Source organism: Syngnathus typhle, linkage group LG19 (assembly GCF_033458585.1).
Source record: "Syngnathus typhle isolate RoL2023-S1 ecotype Sweden linkage group LG19, RoL_Styp_1.0, whole genome shotgun sequence".
NCBI classification, from domain to species: Eukaryota; Metazoa; Chordata; class Actinopteri; order Syngnathiformes; family Syngnathidae; genus Syngnathus; species Syngnathus typhle.
The window spans coordinates 8458552-8483049 of NC_083756.1; the positions used below are offsets into that span (position 1 = coordinate 8458552).

General features: G+C 43.1%; 1 protein-coding gene across 3 annotated transcripts; it reads right to left on the reverse strand.

Moving 5' to 3' along the window:
- Positions 1-915: 915 nt before the first annotated feature.
- phldb2b (pleckstrin homology-like domain, family B, member 2b) lies at positions 916-23337 on the reverse strand. Of its 3 annotated transcripts, XM_061265658.1 has the most exons (23): positions 22918-23337; positions 20424-20480; positions 20122-20245; positions 19588-19686; positions 19264-19347; positions 14068-14187; positions 12226-12410; positions 10907-12028; positions 9080-9439; positions 8285-8446; positions 8019-8156; positions 7167-7295; positions 6721-6876; positions 6535-6645; positions 6398-6472; positions 5259-5399; positions 5049-5148; positions 4356-4506; positions 3854-3944; positions 3625-3771; positions 3298-3517; positions 3128-3213; positions 916-3049 (listed from the first exon to the last, which is right to left on the reverse strand). In XM_061265658.1, exons 1-23 carry the CDS (start codon positions 22951-22953, stop codon positions 2909-2911), a joined length of 4035 nt encoding a protein of 1344 aa, XP_061121642.1. In that variant the 5' UTR covers positions 22954-23337; the 3' UTR covers positions 916-2908. The 3 variants fall into 3 exon arrangements, with proteins under 3 accessions (XP_061121642.1, XP_061121643.1, XP_061121644.1); XM_061265659.1 differs by lacking the exon at positions 7167-7295; XM_061265660.1 differs by lacking the exons at positions 19264-19347; positions 19588-19686; positions 20122-20245; positions 20424-20480; positions 22918-23337 and adding an exon at positions 17535-17710.
- Between the last annotated feature and the right edge of the window lie 1161 nt (positions 23338-24498).

Here is a 24498-nt window from a genome sequence, read left to right on the forward strand (position 1 = left end):
AAACGTTTGGAAAATGATGCATTCATTCCTCCATTAAAGGGAGACGATAATTAAAGAACAGGTATTTCGCAACTCAGTCGCACGTGTAGTAGATTTATCGCATTAAAAACACATCTAGCCTTTCACATTTATGTTTCAAAGTAAAGCAAATAAACTTAAACATAAGCAACCAATTTAAAACTAGTTTCGATAGAATTGGCCAGTGGAGAACTCTCTTGACTCCAATCATCTTTGTGTTGTCAATGGCAACTGGCTTGCGTGACGCTAGCGATATGGCAACATCTCGGGATTCCATTGGTCCTTACTGTGTGGAAACCAGCAGATGGGGCATGGGAGGTAACCTCAACACAAATGTGGAAATTATTTTCAATTCATTTTTCACGTTGACAAATTCTTGATGTCTGCATTAATGTCTCGTGCGCAAAGGCCTTTTCTCTAACATGAACGTGTACATACAGCTGAACTGTTTGAGCTTTTGGGCATATTGTGCACATATGGAGCAAGTGACAAACAGCTGCTACGAGGAAACAAAGCCTGTGGGCACAACAAAAGAATCATTGTGCGCCCCTGGACACACTGCACTATTTGTTGGACAAACGGCGCAAGCTTGACCTTTATTTTGAAACAGCAACCGGATATACACTTATCACGTGAACACTACCGTGACTTGACTGACGCTTGTGCAGCAAGCTCTACCAGTGACTACTAATTGTGCGCTATTTGACTAGCTACGGAAAAGGACGCGTAAAAGAAGTTTGAATGACTTACTGACTTTTCTTGCGCGACTGCCATCAACCAAACAAAAGATCGTGCTAATTTGACATTTTTTTTCGTTTGCATTATCATTCCCTCCAATGATATTGATTAGGACTGCAACAACGAATCAATAATAGATTAAAAATAGACGTCGGAAGGTTTCGGGGACAAAGTGTCAATTTATTGTGACGCACCATCATTACATCACTCACCCGCTTCGAGTCAGTCGCGCTGGGCGCGTCCCATGGTGCGCGCATGAACTACCGTTATTGACCACGCGGTGGTGCAATTGCGTTACTTTTATGCAGAACGGAATTTAAGAATATTTGTACTGCACAGGCAGTTATGCTATGATGACTAAAAAGTCAACAATGGGTTCCCCAAAGATAGAACTGATGGGGAAAAAAAACTAGATACGTTTATTACTTTACATGGAATATAAAAACTAACTAGCTATTCAACAATAACGGCATGAATATAGTCACCTTCCTAAAATAATGGCCCAAGTCATTTTTTTCCTGCAACAAATACGGATTATATTGTATTTATTAAGAAAATTCCTCTCAGAGGTAGAATTGAATGGTCTGTTTAACTAAGATGTAGATTTTAGCAGCAGTGGCCATCATCCTGAGATGTTTAATGTAAATAAAGCATCTATTTTTGATCAAATACAACATGGGCCATTTTTTTTAAAAGAGTGACAATATAGTAACTACACAAAGTGACAGGAACATTGAGAGAGGTGCTTGGAACGGACAACCAAACATAATCAACAACGGCACCGCAAAGAATTAATGACCCTTACATGGATCTTACAACATGAACTTTGGTCAAGAATTCAATGAAAAAGGTTGACATTAATGCACCGAAACTACTGTGGATTACAAGCATGATCAACCGTTGGAAACGAATTTCTATTGCTGGTATACTTTACAAATAACAAAAAGCCATTAAATTAGTAGCAATAAGAGCAAACCATTTCTGTAAAAGCCCAATCATCAGAAGCACGTAAGCTCATATGTCCACGTGCTTATTAATACAAAGTAATATACATGTTACACGTACTGTACCATCTTTGTTTTTTCTCTCTCGCTCTTTGACCCTTTCGAGTGGTCGTTCAAAAGCAGCCACTATTTCCACAGTTATGTTTTGTCAGCACAGGCGATTTGGCATATATATATATATAAAAAAAAAAGTTATTAAAATATAGACTATTGTATATGCATTAAAAATATCTATTCATCCATCCATTAAGCACGGAGAGAATCCTAATGTTGATTAGTGACTATAACTATACTTTTAAAAACAACTTCTGGCTTCGAGAAAGTGGTCTTATGTCTGAGCCCATGTTCTCATCCTATGCAACAGTGTGCATCTGTGGTTTATGTTGATGGTACTAGAAAGGCACATTGGAGCTGCTGCATAAGAAGTTCAGTTATTATAGCTCAGACACAAAAGAAGTCCTTCGCGTATCGATTAAATACATGACACTTGCATGCACATTATTAAAACCTGAGAAAAATAGTAGAAAATAAAATAGCTTGGCTTAAGAAAATGTTTCCATGTGCTGTAATTTTCGGACTATAAGCCGCGCCAGCTAAAATTAGGGGAACATTCAGTTTTGTTCATATAGAAGCCGCAGGTGATTTAAATGAAATATTCTCTCTATTACCAAAACAAATCCTCTTACCATATCATGAAAAATCCATAGATATGCCCCACTAACTATAAGCTGCGGGGTTCAAAGTTGATGTAAAAAGTGGCAGCGTATAGTCCAGAAATTACGGTAATATATGTTTTCACAAAAAGAATAAACTTCTGACTACGACTATAATTGACCTATCGTCTGAGTCTGTGATATAAAGCTTTTTAAATTAGTATGCTTGACTGCACTGATTCATCCGTATTGAACCGTCACATGAAAAATAGTTTGCCGTAACAAAAAGAGGTAGCGTCAGATTGACTACACTTGTGGCGGTAAAGACCAAAGCCTTTGATTTGATCTCATTTCCATCATCTAGTAACAGGCATGTTAAGCGTGTGTAACAGGTCAATCAGAGGTGCTGTCAGAAAATTGTCCAGGTAAAAGATCTAGATAGATGTTCTACTACTAAAATAATAACGTAACATGGAGAAGTTTTGGGATATTCCTCTACAACATAAATTGTGTGTATCCTTCAGCGCCTGTAACGATGACATCCATCCAGATCCTCATGGCTTCAGGAGAAGGGGCCACCATGTAGTAGACCCTGTCGTGAGTCTTGACGCTGAAGGTGAGGGAGGGGTTGGGGCTCTAGAGGACACGGACGGAGTAAGTCAAGTTTTCCTCATACGGCGCCTTTCATTTGAAATAAGACACTGCATCATGTACCTTATGTGCATTCTTCAGGTGGTCATAATAGACTTCTTCTATGGCTTGAAAGTAGATGACGCCTTTCAGCTTGGCTTCATGCTTGTCTGCAAATAATCACGTATAGTCGGTTACGCTCGTGCTGCAAAGTAACTGGATTAGCATGATATCAAATGATCCTGAAGTCCAACCTGCATAGTAGGAGAGCGTCCGTCGATTGCGGTCGAAGACGAACCAGCGCTTTTTCCAGGTCTTGATTTTTCCGCCCATCTTGATCAGATAGCCTCTGCACGTCTTTTCCGAGAGGGACAGGTGGAAGCAGGTTTCGGCACTGTGACCCGCCGACTCGATGTGAGCCCGCAGGTCAAAGTCATCCTTTCGCACTGGCAGGTACCGTGTGAGGGGCCGGGACTAGACCACAAGGGAAAAGACTTAGGAGTATGTATTGCATCACGCGAGATGAACTCAAGATGGAAGGCTCGTTATTCTTTCATTTCTCCACTAATTCCCCCGCTCACCTGCACTCGCTGCTTCTCTCGTAGTTTCACCTCACGGTCGATGAGTTTCTGCCGCCTGCTGGTCTCCTCCTGGAGCATCTTCTCCAGTTCCTCCCGCCTCTTCTTCTCCTCGTCCAGTGCTTGGTTGCGAATTTCCATCTCGCGCTCCTGAGGGTCACCGGTAACATGTTGTCATCAGATTTTGTGGGTACATGCATATCCGTCAAGTATGTATCTGAGGTCTTCTCACCTTGTACTCAAGGAGTCGGTTCTTTTCCGCCTGGGCCTCTCGCAATAGACGCTCCATCTCTTCTAACCTGGCTACATTTGAAGTACTTGCACTAGAAACACACAAAACACTTTTGGGGTTTATTCTTTAAATTTGATAGTAGAGGTATTCATTCCTTTTCAAAACTTCACATTGTTCAAAACACATTCTCTTTTATCCAGAAGGGAATGGGATGATGTCACAGCACCGTTAGGATAAATGCTGCACATTAGACTGTGTAAACAAGACGGAGGCAGGAAGGAGAGTAAGTCAAAGTCAGCGAGAAGATAAAGGCAATGGAAGAGAATACTGGAGTCAAGTGATAAAAAAAAAAAAAAATAGCTATTCATGCTGGACAATGTGTATACCTACAAAAAAATTGGCTTGTGTCTTTGTTCTTTCGAAATAAATAGTTCGGAACATTTTCAACTTTGAGTCCTTTATAGAAATGTAAAAGACTTTTCAAAGCACACGATAAACATACCTGGAAATGTTGTCAGGAGAGCACGCCGAGACGCTGGTTTCAATGGAGTCGGTGCTATCCACACTCATCGTGTCAAAGGCTCGGTTGTCACGGTAGTCAAAGGCATTGAGGTAGACGTTCGTCTGGGACGACGCTCGAGAGCTGGGCTGACCTTCGAATGAAAAACATTGAGCTTTAGCGCAGCGCTTCCATTCAGTGCCATCCCTTTTGGTACCTGTCTCCGTCTGCGTCCCCCCCTCTTGGAGAACACTTTCTCCATCCGGCGTCAGGTTTATATCGCTAAGTCCCGCCAGTGTGACTGATATTCCAATACGTTCAATAAATCCCCTTACTGTTGTCGTGCAACAGGCTCAGGAACATTCGATTTAAAAATGCCGAAAAAAGAAGGTGCCAATGCTGAGGAGCGGTGGCACAAATAACAGCAACATGAAGCTGAGCCTCTGGCTCCAGGAAGAAGACACAAACACGCAACCTGATTGCATCTGCCACTAATCCCGGACACACCCATCTGATGTGCCAGATCAAGAGACCGAAGGGACCGAGGGACCACACAGACGCGGCCAAAATAGCACAGAAAAAAACTCTTTAAAGGTTTGCTAGAACCACACATAAAATTCTTACTGGAAAGCAGTAAGGATTTTATTGGGTTTGTTTGAAATGTTCCATTAAATGGACTGAATTGTATTTACACACCTTTTTGCAGGCGTCTGCTTTCTGTTTCCTTGCTGCATAGGGAGAAAATCCGGGGAAGAATGCTGCCACAGCTTGTGCTCTGTACCAATGGTGGATGGGCCTGAGATTAAATACACAAAACAATTAAGGCAAGGAAAAGTCAGCATTAAAATGATAAAAAAAAGTACAAGTTTTAATCTTAACCTAAATTTCATTTCAAGTCATACCTACCTTAGTAGAGAAACTGCGTCCAAGTGTTGCATTTGAGAACTGGGGCATCATGGTGGAGCTTTTCTTCCTGGGTAACGTGTCACTGAGATGCGAGCCGCCATCTTTGTCAGGTCGCTTCCTCTCCTCCAGCAGCCGGAAATGCTGATCAAATACAAATGAAAGGTTTGTAAACTTGATAGTTCATGTTCAAATATAGTCAGTGGTCCCATTCTGCCCTTTGAGTGAGTCTTCAAACTGTTATTTTGGTGCCATCTTGTGTTTGTCGAAAAGATTGTGCAGATATACTTTTGAAGCACTTCTGATAAGCACCGACTACAATTGTGTAGAAATGTTCCATTTCTGATTTATTTCATAAATTGTGCCAGGATGCACAAACTTAAAAGTGTACAGATGGGTTTGGAACACAATTTGGCGCACAAAAGTTACCTGCCTGTGTCGGGGATGGATCTTTTTGACAGGAAGTGGGGGTGGGGGAGAGTCGGGGAGGGGGGAAGGCTCTCGATATGTCACCATGTTCTCTGGCCAGTGCACAGAGATGCTTTTGGACGAGGGGCACGGATTGAGATGGAAGGAAGAGGAAGAAGAGTGACAGAGCTTTGGAGGGAGAGAGGAGAAATAACATTAGCAGAGAACTGAACGAAAAAGGACGAGGGGGGGAAATGAAGAGAAAAGGAAATTTGCCGACCCATGACGACACGCACCTCATCCTCTCCAAAGTCTTCAGGGGAGGAGGCATTGGTCGGGGTGGGGATTTGGGCATGTGGCGGGTCCCCCTCAAACTGCGAGTATAGCTCACCGAGTTCACTCACGGTCACATAACCCTCGGATCACATATTAGAATAGATTTGTAGACATATAGACAGAAGCAAAATGAAGAGGAACTTGAGCTAAGAGCAGAGAACAAACCAAAAGATAGATCAAGACAGTACCTCACTATTCTTGAAAAAAAGAGAGGAAACGAGAGGAGATGGGAGGTCGTGCAAGCTGACTGGAAGAGAAGTTGCCACAATGGCCGTGTCATGGAAACTGCTGCTAAGAGACGCATGAGCCGGAGGAGATGGAACCTAGCAAGCGAGGACAAGAGGACCATCCTGGAATCGTTTGTGTGTGTGTGAGTGTCAGCTGTCCGTCACACTTACCTCCCTTAACGAGTACATTTGGCCACCGGTAAGGTCAGCGTATTTTCGATCAAGAGGCGCAAGGTTTTCTTTCTCCTGGGAAATGGAAACCGTTTGAAAATTCAATTCAAAGACAAAAGTCATCAAGGCAACATTACCCTTTGTAGCATGGCTTCCAGATTGCTCCTCTCCTTCAGGAAGCTTTCTTTCTCTCGCTCAGCCTGCTGAGTAATCTCCGCCCCCTGCGTCTTTAGAATCGACAGTCGCTCCTGGAGAAAGAGTCGGAGATGACTCACGGGGTTGCAGCTGGATTATGGGATCGCCGGCGAGAACGTTATCACAACCTTGCGGGTCACAGTGCTCCGTTGATAGTCGGCCATCTCTCGGAGAAGTTGTTGCGTTTGGGTCTCCTTCTCCTCGTCCTGCCTGCTTTCTCTCTCCAGCTGCTGGAACTCCAGGTCCTCGAAGCGCTTCGTTTCTGTCTCGAGTGCCTCGCAGTCCTGAGGCGTACACACAAAAATGGCTCGGCCTGACGCACTCGCATGTATTTTACGTGATATTATTATTTCAAACGTTGTGTTTAAAGGATAATAAGAGGTACGGTAAATACTGCCGTGTTTATCGTTGTGCGTGGCAACCCATTTCCATCACTTGCTCTCAATTGCCTTCCTCCTCTTGCCTGTTATCTTAACGCACCATCAAAAATCCCAAAAGCGTGTCAAGCAGACACACGTACCTAGTCGCCGCGTGGCATGTTCATGTATGTGCGAGCGGTGAGTGTTTTACTGACCCTGGCTAGCTGCTCCTGCAGGGGCTCCTTGGTGGCCTCGGGGCAGCTGTCCAGCTGGGAGCGCTGCTCATACACAATCTGAGCCAATCTCTCTACTCTGCCCTTTTCTGCCGCCAGCAACTGGCACGCCTGATACGTACGTACGTACACATGCGCGTGGCCATATATGCACGTACAACAAAGTGGAGGAGCACCACAACAAACACACACGACAAACACAGAGGACACAGAGAGGATGGCAGAGTTAGTGGGACTGGGAGGGGAGGGGGGGAGTCACTGTTAGTTATCTAGGTGACCAGTTGAACATTTAGGGGAGGGGAAATTGGTGGTAGAATTCAAATCTACTCAAGATATTGGTTTTGACAGGGTGATGAAGGGGGAATGCGTATATGGAATGGCTCAGGTTAACTCACACACGTTATTAATTTGAACATACACAGGCATCCATCGTCCGCTCGACCAACTCTCAAACCGAATGGTCATCTAATTCTCATTCAATCTGACTCTCCCTTTGTTATGAGCAATTATGTCCGTGAATGCACTTCCGAGGGGCTTGTTGGCACATAGGCAGATTGGCATCCCCCCCCAATGTCCATGTGTGAGATACGATGGCTGGGTGAGCGCTATATTAGCAAATATATATTTGGATCACAGACAGCCTGTAAAGGATTAGCACCTACTGCTTGGTCACATGACTTCAAAACATAAATGCGTCCTCAACTAGCATATATAGCTACCCCCGCGCGTCCTGTTGGTTTGCCATGTTGCAATGAAATACTCCCCCCGCCCACTTGTCCCACTGGCCCATCTAATTCTGACCTGATAGTTTTCGCAAAGAATTGGAATGAATACCTTGTCTTTTTCATGCTGAGATTTGCTCTCCATGTCAGCTATCTTGTTGTGAAGAGTATCCAGGGTCTCTTTTTCCTGCTGAAGGGCAGCTAACTCAGACTCTTGCTCCGCCTCAACAAGAGCTCGTTCTACCTCCACCTTGGCAAAAGAAAAAGAGACATCACTCGAGTGAGAGCTCAGGATTTTTTTTCTGTTACTACTAAATGGAAGCATGCATGCATTGTGAAAGAATTCCATCCCTGATGGTTAACAATAAATGTCCACACCTCACGAGCAGATTCCTCCATTTGGTTGTCCAACTCTTTAATTTTCTGCTCAAGCTCCTCCATGTTGTTTAGGACCTGAATCCTCTCCTCCTCCACTCTCCTCGTTTCCTCCTCAGAGGGCCTGGCTTCCTGTCCGAAGCGGTGGACCGCATCGTCGTGTGCCTGATGACGCAATTGTCACAATCAAGGAGAGATAAGGTGCAGATACAACCCGCCGTTTCTGTATTATCGTTGAAAGCTATCAAACTATTCTCACAAGAATAATTCTCAGGACTAAAAATCGTAGTTTCAGTGACTTGCTGGTTATTCCTGGCCCTAAATCTGAGCACGTTTGTCAAATGACCAATCATCCAAATCAAATGAGCTGCTAGCATTTCCTGTTTGCAATACAGGAATGAAAGCACAGAGCACCAGCAGCTATTTGATGTCAGCTATTGCTCCAAGGGAAACTTTTCTTTGACATCAAACAAATCTACCCGTAGGCCTCGTGTGCACAAACACCAACTGTGACACTTAACCCGCTCTAACCTAATAAATGAGCTGGAAATATCTCTCATCTGTCTGCGTGGAATATAAATGTGTTGACACTTTATCAAAAGGGCGGTTCGTCTTATGCGTGCCAGAAAAAACTTTCAACAGATTTCCACACCAAGACTTTAATCTGTAAAGAAGCTGACGAAGGCCAAAGGTGTTCCTACTGCATTCTTCTATTCCTTTCCTTGTCATGCACATTGCTCTTCATACAAAGATGATATCTTTCGGACACTTTGATGCAATCATCTTCAAAACATTTACCCTCTGTGTACGAGGCGAGGGTGACGGGGCGAAGCTGCGCAGACTGACAGCAGGTGATTCCGCCCTGCCGTCTCGAGTACCACCGCTGCGCCTCTGTCGTACCAGGAGATCCGCATCGTAGTAGCCGTTCTCCGTAACGAGTCTGTCCCCCGCGGAGCCGTTCAGGAACGAGGTGTCGGAGAAAACCGAGGGCGTGTCGTCATCGTCGTCGTCGTCGGTGTCATTCAGCTGAAGCTTCTGAAGCTCCTGGTTGATCTTTTGGAGGTCTGCCACGGCAGATGCTGGATTTGTAACCGAGCCGCCGCCATCCTGGTCCAGCTCTGAGCACAGGGACAAGATGGTCTCAAGACGCTGTCGTTCCTAAACGGACAACACACACACACACACGCAATGTCAGAGAATAATAGTTCAATGTTACTCAAGCGGTGCTTTCAAAACTAACAAGGAAATGACAAAACTATTGAAACACATGTAGACCTCCATGAGGTCTCATTTTCTACACTACCTGTGGAAGCATGGCAGACGAAAAACAGTCCTTGATTATTCCAAAATGCCCTTTTGCCCATCAAGTCCCGCCGCACGCAGTTTGCATTCTTCGCAGAGCGTATTTCCCCCCCGACTGACATTCCCTGGAGCGCAAGGTTTTTGTTGCCGCTGTCGAGTGCGGCGACAAATTGCAGGGTGTGAGCTGCGGCGGCTTGGAGTTCAGCAAAGGGGAGGGACAATTTGAAGCACCAGCATGATCAAGTAATATTAGAACGGGAAAGACGGGGAAAAGGAATGTGGGTCAGAGGTGTTAGGGTTGCACATGTGTGTGTGTGAGTGTGAGCGAGAGCAAGAGTGACCGCAAGAGAGAGCTCCAGAAACTGAGCGAGCGGAAGTGAATGAGGAGGTAGACAGCTGTCAAGTATGCTCCGAGCAGTGCACAAGACCACCGGAAATGCCGCCAGGAGAACAATTCCCATTCTAGGTAACCGTGTTCCAGAAAAAAAATCTCGGAACCAAATACTAATCTTGTTAGAGCCTATGTTGGCATCCCATTTATAGTGTGCAACGTGAACCACAAACTTGTGTCACCTTGTTCTATTCTAACGGGCACGAGCTACTGTCGGGGGTCTTTCGAGTAATGCCAGGAAAAGAAAACAATGCCCAGATGGTGCCAATCTATGTTTCTAAACGTCATTTGAAATAACGGCAGCTTTTTCCCCCCCTGTCCCTCTATGAATATGCTGAAGTTGCACTTTGTGACCACTAGACGGAGGACTAATACAGTCAAACTCCTCTTCACAAAGTTCAGTACTGCTCAATGTATAGAGTTCTCAAATTAAGACCTCCATAAATTCCCAAATGTGTGCTCATAGCATTTATCAAATGGGTCCTGTAATGCAGCAATCTGCAGAGTTCCCTTTCGATAATTACCAGAAAGGGTTAGTGGAATTCTCAGCCCATTTCTACGTTGCACATCTGCATGTTTATCCACCTGCTGCTCCTCTGACTCTGCCCTTTCATTTTCCTGGCCTCTTCTGACCAATTTTTGTGGCCCAAACCGCACTGGGGCAGGCCACCACGTGACTGACAAAGTACACACACACACACTAAGTACACACAAAAGCAAAGTGAAAGGTTAAAAATAGTCCTGTTAGTATGGGCTTCATGCCAAATGTGGTCTTGAGGTTAGCCTCAACCAATGTGTGTGTTCAGATGCCTGGGAGAGTAAGGCACGCCTGAGAAGACAATTTTATAGACGACAGGCATGCATTCATTCATAGTATGACGGCCGTTGTAAAAGGCTGGAAGACAATAGTCAAGCGTGTTTGCGAAACTCACCAGTCTCTCCACCTCCTGCTCACGGAGTCGCTCTTCTTTTTGATGATGATGGTAGTCACTCAGTTCCTCCTTCCCGCTCAATGAGCTAATACTCCCCCGTCTTTCTCGAAAGCCACCCGGTGGGGTCACTCCTGCTTTTCCGAACGACGACCTCCTCTCGCTGCGTCCGAAGCCCAGGGAGCTAGTCGTTTCCAGCTCGACCCAAGCTTTGTTCCTTTCCCCCATAGAGAGCTCCATATCGGGGCTGGTGGTGCTCGTGGAGCTGATGGAGCCCACTGAGCTTGTGGAAGTCAGGCTGAGTTTCTTGGCCACACGAGGGGAGGACGACTTGGATGGGATTGTAACATCAGGTGGGGAAGATGATGAGGAGGAAGAAGTGATGCCGTTGCAGGTGGGCATCTTAAGGGAGGAGAGCGAGATGGACACCACACCATCTCCTTTTGTTGTGCTGTGGACTTGATTCCTATTTGAGAGCTGCTGATTAGCGTTCCTCGAGTTGTGGATGAGGTCGAGACTGCTATTGTTGTTGTTGTTGTAATGCTCTTTGCTAAGTTTGTGCGTCTCTGAGCGTTGCGGCTGCGCGGTGGATAATGTCCGAACGGCGTTATTGTTATCTCTGGGAGATGGGGAGGGGCAGAGGCGAGGCAGCGAGCGGCTGTGCCCGATTCCTGCCATACCGTTCAGAGAACCGGCAGAATATTTCCTCGTTCGACTGCTCGGCGCGGCTTCTTGGTTGCCGTAGCTACGTCGCCCCTGACGGGGGCTCGAAGGCATGCTCACGGCGCCTCCGTTTGACGGAGAGCGGGATGAGGAAGGAGGAAGAGAAAGGAGTACGCTATCGCCACCGGATATAGACGTGGATGAGCCCCTGCCGTTCCACGTTGACAATGAAGAAGAAGTGCTTGTGTTGTGGAGACGTCGGCTCTCGCCGGTGCCCGGGTTGTCCTGGTTGCGACCGATGGGGGCACGCGAGAGCAGGGAGGAATGGTCCGAACGACGAGATGGGCACGGCGGGGTGGGCGATTTCATCGACGCGGGGGGCCGATCTCCACCGTAGAAACGTCTTGCCTGTTCCTGGTAGGTTGATGAGGAAAGTGATGTGACGGGGGTGGTGGGCGGGGACTAAAAGAGATTCAAATGAGCAAAGCGCGTGTGTGAGGGCAGCATAGTACCAATTACAAGTTGAAGCCGAGACAAACCAAACAAACACTTGGACGTTAAATACAACTTGGGTCGGCATAGGCCAGCGCAAACAATCCGGCTAACCTGACAGACAGTTGACACAATAACCACTGTGGCAGTGCTCGATGACCGCTGACCTGAGTCACGCTGAAGTAGGACGGGTTGCTGTTCCCATTGGCTCTCAGGCTGTTTTCCAGAGCCTTTTTCTTGCGCTGTAGGGTGTCCATCAAATCACGGAGCTCTGAGGCCGAGCGCATGCCCCGCGTGCTGCTGGTCCCGCCCACCACAGCGTGGCTGTAATCGCTGCTGAACTTCAGGTAGTCTAGAGAAAAAGAAAAGACAATATTATTATTACAAATATACAAGCAGAAATCTTACAACTGGAAGGATGTTGTTTCGATGTTTTTTGAATACGTGTGTGCGTGGCAAGCTCAAAAAATACTTACACTTATGCACGCAAGTACCCACTACAAAACAAAACACTCGGATCCAAGACAAACAGTTGAACTTTAGTTCAGTTGCTCAAAATAGCTTTTGAAATGAAAGAGACCGCAACATATTTTTGAAATATTCTCAAGAGCCCCAGTCTTTCATTTGTGTTGGGGGAGAGCATGGTAGTCATGGTGCCTACTTGCAGCTGAAGTTGACATAAACCAATAAGCCTGACTTGGCAAAACATACCTTTGCTGAGATTAGCATGTTCTTTATTTTTCCTGCCTCCATTTTTTGAAGCTGAAGACTCACCTACCAGTTGGGTGGAAACCAGCACTTTTTTTGATTTAGCTGTGGCTTAATGTGGAAAAGGCGCTATTAGGCTCAGACCACCCAGTGTTTAACGACCACGCGTAAAAAAAAAAGTCCTAAAACGAAACAACAACAATGGCTCCATTGGAGATAAACAGCCTTGTGTATTATGTGTACATCTGAATAGTGTATACATTTTTTTTAACGGGCTCTTTTGTTGAATGATGCTATCCTAGTGTGGTCGGGGTACTTGAATGTCTTCAAGACTGTGAGAGAGAATGTCAAACCTTACGTGCTAGAGAGAAATGTGGCGGAAAATGAAAGGCATCATGAGATCTTACTGCACGCACACACACACACCGTTAAGTTTTGCGTGTCCATAAATGGGCAGATTTATACTGTAGGTCTGGTGTGCATCAACTCTCCTCTTTCTTCTCCCTCTTTCTTTGTGTGAGAACAATCACTTTTCCTGTGAGCCTGTGAGTGTTGGCAAGCAATAATATGATGCTGAACATTTCTGGGCTTCGGATAAATACAGCCAAGACCGTCAAAGACAATCTGTTTCTGCGATTGGAAACGTATCTACAATAATTGTGTTCACATTGACATTTATTTTTTGAATAATCATGGTTGCATTAGCCATATTGTACTGGGCAGAGCACTTCATAATTTCTTTATCGAGTTCCTCAAGTGCTAGGTTTAATGAGAATATTAAAATTGGGCAACAGAGTTAAGTTGCAGATATTTTAAAATAAGTTTGATCACCCTCCCAACACACACACACACACACACACTTCCGCACGACTCGATCAATCACCAAAAAGACAGTGGAGGCCAGCTGTGTCCCCCCCCCCCGTGCAAACAGAGGGGCGCCCACTTGACCAAAACATTCCAATTCAAATGCAAGCATGCTCAACGATGAGATTGTGTATTTTGGAACAATAGAGGAGTGTGAAGTTGCACCCGCCGGCCGGCCGGCCGGCTCTTCGACATTTTTGCAACTCAATCCCAAATCTCACACACCTGCGCGGCTAATGACAACGTAAACTTGTCGACGGTCTTGGATTATGCGTGGAGACAGATGTTGGAAAAAAAGATGAGAAGGGGGTTGGAATGAAGATGATAGTACGTGGCAGGAGAAAAGAAAAAGGCTCAGAGGGGAAACAAAGGGGAAAAAATGGACTCATATCATATGTGAGGATAGAAAAAAAAGATTGCATTGAGTTTCTGTGTACCTGTATTGTAGGCTAGGGCGGACACGGGGCTCTTTTGAGGAAGCATGCTCTTCATTCTATTTGCCTCCTCGGGATGGTTGAAGCGGAAGAAGTAGGACTTACCGAGACACAGGGAATAACCTGGAGAAAGAACACACGCAAGGTAAATTGAAAGGAACTGAAAGCAAAATGATACAAAGTAGATGCCGAAGAACGGAATACAGCCTCATATTTAGTCACAGTTTGCATGCCTTTACACTAGCAGCCAGTGTAGACCTGCAGTGTTTGCTCTGGCCACCAATTAGGGTGAAAGGGGCAGGTATTAAACAAGATGTCAGGGTCAGGACCTCGGTAATACACACAAGCGGCCACAGCTGTCCAAATACTTCACAAGAGAAAGGACAGAGGATAAAGATCCCTCCTCATAGTCTGTCCAAATGACAGTGACACGGCAACTTGAATGTTTAGGCGAGCTGGGTGATGAAACTATGATTGATATTCTGGATTGGAATTCCAGTCATCTGTGCAGTTCTATCCATCCTTGTGCAAAGACTCCAGATGCTGACAATAACAGCTCAGTCTTGGTCTCACTCTATGGGGTGAGAGGATTTTGTAACTAATTAAATACGGACATCATTTTTTAATTTTTATGTTTTATTATTTCTATTTCTAATTGTATAAAACGCATACGTTCTGCTTATTAGTTGCGCCCTCTGGTGGAGAAGATAACTGCAACATGACAACAAGCGACCGCTCTCCCTTACCTATTTTGAAGGTTCGCCTTTTAAAAGAGAAACAACACACTTTTGATTCAAAACATAAGAGCAGGAAATTAAATAACCCTAACCCAAATAAACTTCAATACAGTTACTGCGCAGCAGATTCCTTGGACCTGAGGTCATAGCAAACCTCTGAAGCAGGAAAAGGATAGCGAGAGGACAAATGGAAAAAGACTGAATGTTAGGGGAGAGAAAAAAAAAAATAAAAATCAGACTCCTCCTTTTTATCTTCTCTCTTTGTGCAATTTTTTCTTGCGCTCTTTCTTTAGCAACCAAATTTGAAGTAATAGGTCATCATGTGAATGCCAAAAAAGCAGTGCTGTAATTTCTCTGCACAAGGCAATGTGGCCACACAAATGAAACGTTGAGACTGCACAGCTGGGCATTCAAAAGCAACACTTAAGTAAACACTCTTTTGCCTGGCCGCCATGACCAAATGACATCCCAAAGATGATCTCTGAGAAGAGACAATTTATTGCATCCAACATCCACGACATGTTTATAATAGGCAGACACTAGCGTGCACGCTGTAACTCACAGTAGTCCCCCAAACACATGTGGCATGCACACCTCGCCTCCAATCCACGCTTGTAAAATTCAAATTTCCCACTCTCAATAAATCGTGCCGTGTGCCGGCTGTTAAAATACATGCAAGAGTGTTGTCCTCATTTGTTCACGGGCCACATCACTGCTTTCAACTTCCTGAGGACACAAACAAATTCTGCAATGAATGATTTTAGCACGCTCTTAATGAAGTTACCCTTGAAAGCGATTATAAATGGTTTTAAAACGGAACAGCTTGCACAAACACTCGATTGATGGTTGCCGTCATAAACACACACAGGATGTTTTTTTTTTTTTTTTACCCACACAAATCCACATCAGATCGCACAAATTGGGGTTAATAATCCCACTTGTTGTTTACTGAAAAACAGCCTCTCATGTTGAACAGTTCAACTTGGCAATGGTCTGTAAAGACCTTTAGAAGATAATTAAAGCTTGCCGACTACAAAGTCCAACCTCGGAGTCTTTGAGGATGCAGATGGAGCTTGTTTTGAGTTGAGTCTGGACTCAATTTCTCCAGCTCGAGATGTGCTAAATTACACTCTTACCGCAATGTTATAGGAGAGGAAATTCTAAATTGTTTCTCTATTTGGTTAGCAACAGGGAAAGCACTCCAATTACGCCAAGTTCATGTCAAACATTTGCTTTTGGAAGAAATCACGTTAACTACTTAATAGGTTTTGTATGAGGAAGTATTTGGGCCACATTGAAAAGAAACAAGAATTCGGGATCACAATAGAACAAATAAAAAATTTAGATAAAGAAATAAAAGGTTATTTAAGTAAAATTGGTCAAAAATGAAGCTGCAATTGAATAAAAAAAAATCGTTACAATATTGAAATTGCTTGTATACCCAATCAATATTTTGCAGGTCTCCAGAAGAAGACACCAGATGCTGATTTGTTGTTTTTTTTCCTTGTAATTGCACATTTGTTTCCTGCTGTTTTTACCCAAATAGCCCCCCCCTAAGAGAACGGCCATGAAACAGCGGTTAATTCCAAATCTTTTGTTTTTTTATGCCTTCATAAAATATGGTTGTCTCAGGTTGCAACAAAATGTAAATGTGCTCATTCAAGACAAAGATGCTGAGACACACCAGCGGGTTCCCATTGGGAGTGTAAATTGGCCGCAAAACCACATTATAAAGGCACACAAGGCAAGCAGTAACATCATAAAAAGACAGACTGGTCTTTCTCAGGGGAGTCGCTGTTGATTGGGTCAGTCGGTCAGTCTGTCTCACACACACAAAAACAGGCAGACACACAAAACAGATATCCACATCTTATCCAAAAAGCATCAATCCATCAGCCAACACTACACAATTACACAGCTAGCCAAGAGGTTACAACAACAGGCAATAATCTACTAGATGAACTCAATTAAAAGATAATAATGCAAATTTTGCAAAACAGCTCATTTAATGGAGTGCTGGATGGGGGGTCAGTGGGGACCACAAGAACCCTCTGCACAATGAAGCAGGGTTTGTTTTCAGGCATTAGGTAACCTAAAAGCTGAGATTTCATCTTCACGGCCTGGAGCAAGTGTGTGTCTATTTCACACACACTTGCCAGTGAACATCCAACCCACTCCGCCCCAAGGTATGTCCAAGGTTATTGTCATGCATGGACCACAAAAAAAAAAAAAAAAGTGACATGAAACAATTTAACTGGAGGTGAGAATAATTCACACACCATAGCGACATATAAAAGTCCTGACTGAGAAAAGTGTGTGATCAAATCAATTTACCAGTGACCCATGCAAACAGATGTGACAAGGCGAATCAATTGCAGGCAATCAGTTGTAGTAGTTTATTATCCAAGAAGAAGATTCTATGTTATCATATGGCTGCTCAAAGTAGGCAAAAAGGCTCAACAGATGGTCACAATGAACACAAATGACCATATGTGCTTATGACAGAACGCCCCCTACCACCACTATATTATTATTTTTGCAGAATAAAGGAACACGAAAATAGGTCTGCGCAAGGTAAACTATTTTAACCATAGGTGGAGAACATAAAACACGCAAGTCAAGAGCCCAAGCTGCAATTTAATATACACTACCAGCTGGGACTAACCTTCTCAATGCAAAACTCATTTTTATCCGAAGCCAGACGATTCGAGCCAATAAAACCCCGTTACTAACCTTTTGAGTCCCATTCAGTGACAACAGAAGAAAATGTCTTTCTTTTGGCTTTTCACAGCGAATGGTGCATGCTATATAAGACGTATGCAGAAGAAGATATGATGATCTTCAGTCTTCTTAGTTTACGTGTTGCAGATGTTCATCCATGTAAAGAATGACGCGACTCGGGCAGAGTGATGTAGAAAGTTCAGATTTACATCCAGCTGTGGACTGTACCAACGCCATTGCAAAAAAAAAAAGGGGAGCGCTACGCGGAGTGGAGTGAGAACGGTCTTGAGAGATTGCTCAAAATGATCGCTTATTAGTTTTAACAAAATAGCAAATGTAGACAAAAAGAATGTGTGATTTTACACTTGGACATGTAAAGCAACACCGCTCCAGTTTGTAGTTGGTACATTCGAAGAGCGCTCTGAAGGATTTGGAACCACGCCCCCTGCAACGTTTCTTTTGTCTACCTTCTTTTTTCTTTTTTTTTCATCGGTGTTCTGCACGTTAAGGATATTTGAAGAGAATTTGAAGAAGATTCCACGAATATAAGCTGAAATCGATGTGTGATATTAGATGCAAAGCATGCAAGGCGATGGAGGGCAGTTCAATAACGGAAAAAGGCAAAACAACAGTAAAAAGTGGATTTCCCATTTAATTGAATTAAATGAACGACCCAGTTCGGAAAGTGAAGGAAATAAAGCAAACAGTCTTTCAAAAGAAAGGCTATGGAGATTATTTCAAACCTTTTTTGACTAGTATTGCAGCATTTTTGTGTGTGTTAGAGTTAGTTTTTCATTCCCACTGTATTATTTGACCTAATTTCGTGGTTGTCATAAGTCAAAGTGTTAAACAGCATGAGCACATTCCTAGTTTTCCAGTGACTTCTTGTTTCAATAAGGTTTGAGTGAAGCTAATACGGGTCAATCTCCTGTTTCCTAAATATGAAACAGATCACTTCCTGAACATCTTGTGCGTCTTGGGGTGTGTGCTTAACTCAACAAAAGCATTCATTGACATTTCTCATCCTACTTTTTATAGTATAAAAATGTTTTGTTGGAAAGTTGTCAACTCTACCACACTTGTTTTTTTTTTTTCACAATGCCTCCTGATGTTGCAAAACAATGTCAATATTTGAATCGGTGAGGCATGCAAGAAAACAGATAGGCTTGTTAATATTCAACCCAAAATGTCACACTACAAGCAAAACTATTCAACTAAAGGAAAAGTGCAAAAGTGCAGATCTCTCTGACATGTAGCACACTGGATGCTCGCTGGAATATGTGAGTCATTAGAGCAGTTAGTTCCAAACCATTCTGAATTAAGCAAAACCAGAGCTACGTAATGTGAAGTTCCGCTGCTGTGATCAACACACTACATGAGAACATCCTCACTTATACACACTCACAGAGATATATGGAGCGTATCAACTGAAAGGAATTCAAACATGGATAAATTATGTACACGTGGATCGGAATGCAGATAACCAAACCACAGATGCCCCCTCCCTGTCTCTCTTTCTCTCACTCGCTCCATTCCAGGCCATTGCTATGTCAAAATAAGTCAAATATCCAGTTCTATGGTTGTCATTGCACTTTTCTCTATTGTGTCAAACTAAATGATTGCGTTGTTTTCACAAAAAAATCTCAAAAAAGAAAAACACATGTGACTACATTCCATGCTATGTCATTCATGATTCATGAAATGTATTTAAATTTACAATAATAATAATAATGAAGCTTACCCTGTGTGAGTGGTGTGGGCACCGTGACCTGTACCCCATCTAGACTGCAGAGGTGACCACAGGGGTCCAGCGTAACTACCCCACCTGAGGAGGGAAGCCAATTTGTAAACAGTACATCAGTAAATATTTTCAAATATTCCTACATGAGTCTCTTAACTTGATGCATACCAACAACAAATGCCATCACATTGCTAGTTTTGGTAACGCATAAATCATGAATAATTCCCTTGATGATCCGTTCATTCCATTGACCCAGTAATCGAATTATTTTTCCTTCTGTTAATATTTGTTGTTATTGGATATTTCAAGTAAGCTGGTAATGACCTTCATTGACGATGAGACAGTGTTCCGCCTCGATTCCAGGACCCTGGATGGTGATATCTTGAGGAATTGGGGCATCTTCTCGCCCTATGCGGGTTACACCTTGAAGATGAAGAATGAGTTAATCACATCCAATAATACATTTATTTTCTGCTTATTCCTGGAGACTAACAAGCGTCCATCCGAAAATGCACAAGGGAGGTTTTGTTTTCTTTCCCACATTGTCAGGATTGCTCACTCAAATGTCAGAGTGGCAAGCCAGTAGATGAAAAAGCTATTAAAACATTGGCAAAATAACAAACTTTAACATTTAGAAAAAAAAAGAAAAAGACTGTAAACATACTGGACTTAACTACGCAGACAAAAAAGTTAGTGGATGGCATGACTCAATGTGGCCATCAGCTGTTCCAAAAGAACTTTTGACCCAAAGACACTTTTGTTTTTCTTTAAACCACATTCATTGGCGTAAAAAACTAAGCTGTACCAAAATATAGAACCCAACAATTTGGAGTAAGTGATTCTACGATATAACATTACCTTCTTTGAGGGGCAGCAAGGTAATGGCCACACTTAGTCTCCCACTGCCCAAGCTAACCAGATGAGGGCTGGCTGTTTGGACCTTGAGACCCTTCCCTGTGTCAATCAGATCCAGAGGTGCAGACTGCAAACAATGACAATCGCAAAGTTCAATTGGAAAAGTAATAGTAAAATGGATAATAAAGACAATTCAATCATTTTCAAATAATAAAACAATAGCAAACTTCAAAATAAAATGGTTAGGGTCCCAAGCTGTGTTTAGACATTTGAAACTTCATGCATGCAAAAGGTTCATGCATCACCTTGTGATCCACTGGAGGAATCTGATCTGACTCTGGTTGTGACATCATCTCAGAGTCCTGCAACAGAGGTTGAAATCAAGTCATCTCAGGTCAAACCACATAGACACAGTATTGAAGTGGAATCCATCAAACATCAATGAGAGATAGATGATGCCCCAAAAATATAAAAATATATACATTGTATATAATTAGCTCCACATAATGGTGCTTGTAAAACAGCTGTGCATTGCATACTCAGCTGGCACATGAGAGAAATGGATTTGAGTGAAAGTATTCCAAGGGGGAGATACCACTTGAGACCAAAACAAACACACACATGAGTGTTCATCTGCACTCACAAACAAGCACACATGCATGGGCAGAGCTGCATCAAATATTCCATGAATAGAGTTCTGCAATTTCATGGTTAGGGAGTGTCAACAGTTTGATTTTTTTTTTTTTTTTTTTAATTTGGGTTGAAATGGAGAAAACGTCACCCTGATCTTCCTCTTCTCTCTTCTCTAACCTTCTTTGACATGAAATCAATCATTAGACCTTTAATGGTTTGCATTCAATGTTTTTTTTTTTCTTCTCCAACGCTTTCACCATCACCATCTTAGGAAAAGCAAATCAAAGTCGCCTCCAGGCCACTTCCCGAATTCATCGTCAACTTCCTCTCTGAAGTTGCTTCCCGTGCAGCTTTAACACACTCGTTGCCTTTTTACACACACAAACCCGCTCACCCCTAGACCCTGCATGCACAATATATAAACATCCCAAGGTAAAGTCACACATCATCTACTTTTGTTGAACAGAAGGTTACACGCTTCACATTCCAATCTTTTTTTAATCCAAAGCCAACAGTGGACGATGGCATTTACGACCACGCAGCACTACAAATGAAAAAAAGACCCTTTGGGGAATGATGGTATTGTTCTTTATCTTTTTGTGTCTTCCATCATCCTTCACAGAACACTTTCTTTGTTGTTCCACCAGGTGAACTCCCAAGTGTGGGCGGGTGCAAACATGTTTGCTGCAGTCTTGTTGTGTGCTCTAGTTGAGTCAGGGCACTGTGATGTGCCAATTTCGATCCAGACATAAAAGAATGCACTTCTGGCAACCCGATATTTGATATCATCAAAGCTCAGGTGCTAAAGACGGATATGATGATATTGTTTGCTAGAAACACAAATAGCAATTCAGCAAAGCTACCATATTATCCCCTTAAGTTAAACTTTAAGTTTTATTATCCTCATTTGGGCAGCTTGCCCATCCCCATCGCAAACAATAAGGTACTCAAAGCGGATCCCTGATGCACTCCAACTACTTCTGTCCAGTTTTGACTTTAAAACACTAATTATACACATTTAAATCTGCTTCATCAGCTAGTTTCATTAACTACAGCATTTTATTCTTGATCATTCTCTTCCTTTCTGTGTCTCCCAAGATTCCCCTCCCCTCACATTCCAGCGTCCCCCTCTCCCCCTCCCACCTGACAAAGCCGACATTGTATCACAGATACTATTTAATACGGAGTCCCTCTCCCAGTGACTCCGATAGTGCAAAGGCTTTTATTTTCCTCTCTTGTCATCACAGCACTCTGTGTTTAGCTCGCAACAAGACTAGGGGTTGATGAAAAGCATAATATAAGGCTCTCAAGCAATAAGAACTAACACACATTTGTTTTTATATCTTTAGCTGTACAATATTTGTTTTGGTGAAAAGACAATTCCACAAACACAAAGTTCATTTATAGAAGACTACTAAGAGTCCCGAAACACAGCATCCTCACAGGAAAGACAGGCCATTGTTATAACAGCTGACTCAGAGGATGAGGAAATCTCGCTTTTGAATTTCAACTCATGGCTGTGGGCGTCGCTCGCTGCAAAGACCACACATCACCTTAAGTCCCGCATGCAAGGGATCAAGTCATGTTTGGATTTGGGAGCCATAGGGGTGTGGACGGGGGATGCGATAGCGAGACGAGAAGGGACTGAGAAGTCTTATCACCCGAATCTCGTGGAAAATAAACCCCGATTGCTGGATTCAATGGAGACAAAGAGAGGATGGAGCGAGGGAGATAAGAAGAAAATGGATGTGACCAAAATAAAATGGAGGGGGAAAAATGAATTATTTCCACTATCCAAGCATCTGGCAGCCATTTATTACATAGATTTTTTTTTTCCATTTACAGCTTAGTTTCTGCATGCATACCATAAAGCAGATGTTTTCTATCTGGCATTCAACTGGTGACAAAAGTACAGCCAAGACTAATGTACTGAGCAAACTGTCTCCCCTCCAATCAAGTCTGCTAAACTGGTTTTAACATTAACTTCATCGGGGTCACAGCTTCGAACTACAGTACAGTGCTATCGTTTTTTATTTATCACCTGCATTCTTCTATGTTGTGCAATTTACATTAATCATTACACACCTAACTTGGGTGCAAACATACTGAATTCCTGAGTTCATTGTGCAAAGAAAAGAAACATACCTGTATTAAAAATACACTCACCATGATTACAGCCGGACGAGCCACTTCTGTCATCATGCAGAACCGAATCCAGGTTCTCGATGATCCAGATTTAACCTCACAGATTTCCCCCGAGCTCCCAGAAGTGGTCTGCTGCGATTATAGTCCTTTCCTTGACAGCGCAAACATCCCCTTTACAGCGTGGGCAACTTGTGGAAGACTTTCCATCCTAGATCATGCATATACACAGCCACAATAGTAAATTAAAAAAATAAATAAAAAGAGAAAACCTCAGCCAATTGCGACGTGTAGAGGAATGTGACAGCAGCTGGAAGTCAAGCTGGAGAAGAACTGGAACCAGGGGAGGGAATCTCTCCCTCTCCCTCCCTCTCTCTCTCTCTCTCTGTGTCCCTCTCTCGCTATCACACATACACTCAACACCCCCACACACACACAAACTGAGTCTTTCACACACACAGCATGAGGACACAGACATAATAGGCAGGTGCTAAGAGAGCACCTCAACTTGACCGCTCATTGGCTTCCAGATGAAAGAGAGAAGCTTGCTGAATTATTAGCCTGGGAAGAAAAGGAGTGAAGGACAAAGAAGAAGAGTCAACGTTCTTCCTCACCCACAACACTGATAAAAGGCTTGGAGGGAGGCCTTGCTTGGGTCGTCAGATTACAAGAAAAATGCAGGATTGTATGGCTAAAATGTTACATTACGGGTTTTGCTTGGATTGATTCAATGGCAACCAAAAAAACGACACGTATCACGTTGCAGGCGATTGTTGGCAACACTGCTCACATACAAAGTCAATTACAGATAGGAATTGAATGTGCTAACGTGCCCAAAAAATAAATAGATAAATAAATAAAACAAGCAGTCTTCTTGGCATTATTTCCCAAATTCCAATAAAGTTATAAGATTTTCTTACAATACAAACAGGAAAGTGGTTCAAGCAGCCACAAGCAAAATATTTGGAAAGGTCAACGACGAAATAACAGAGCTGTCAGTGAAGAGCTCCAGTTAAACTAGCTAGTGTCTTTGCTCAAGCTATGAACGCCATCTGAAAAATCTCAAGCATGTCTTGTCATGTCTAGACTTCATTCATCTAGTTCTACATTTGAGCTTCACTGTTTTATTTGGCACACGTTTAAAGGATGTCTTAGACAACAACACGAGGCATTTGGGACTAGGACAATATTCACAAGTCACGCAGGAGTGGATTTAGGCTGCAAAATGAGATAAGTGTTATTGTGGGTCCAAAATGATAAGCCTAGTCTGAAAAAATGTACTCCCACAAACCCCAAAACAAAACCTTAAACATCTCTTGGTACTCTTGGAATGCATCCCCTACACTAGATAATATCAAGGTCATTTAGGGACATAACATGCATTTTATTATAACCACTGCTACTGTACAACCTTCCTCAATCTTCTTTGTTCCTTTCTGTCCTGTCCGTGAAATGAAGGATCACTAGAAAGTGTAATGGTAAAAGCAAAAATCTGAGATCAAGCAAAAAAAAAAAAAAAAGAGGGAGAAAAATGCATCATCAGTATAATATTTCTTGCAGTTCATCTTAATTGAATTTCAAGTGTTTCCATAATGAGCTGACATC

Excerpts from the sequence above, each read along its gene's own strand:
- phldb2b (XM_061265658.1), bottom strand. The coding sequence starts at position 22,953 with ATGATGACAGAAGTGGCTCGTCCGGCTGTAATCATG. Across the intron at positions 19,687-20,121 it reads CTTGCTGCCCCTCAAAGAAG|GTGTAACCCGCATAGGGCGA; the intron begins GTAATGTTATAT and ends TTCATCTTCAAG. Across the intron at positions 8,447-9,079 it reads CCTCGCCTCGTACACAGAGG|GCACACGACGATGCGGTCCA; the intron begins GTAAATGTTTTG and ends TTGCGTCATCAG.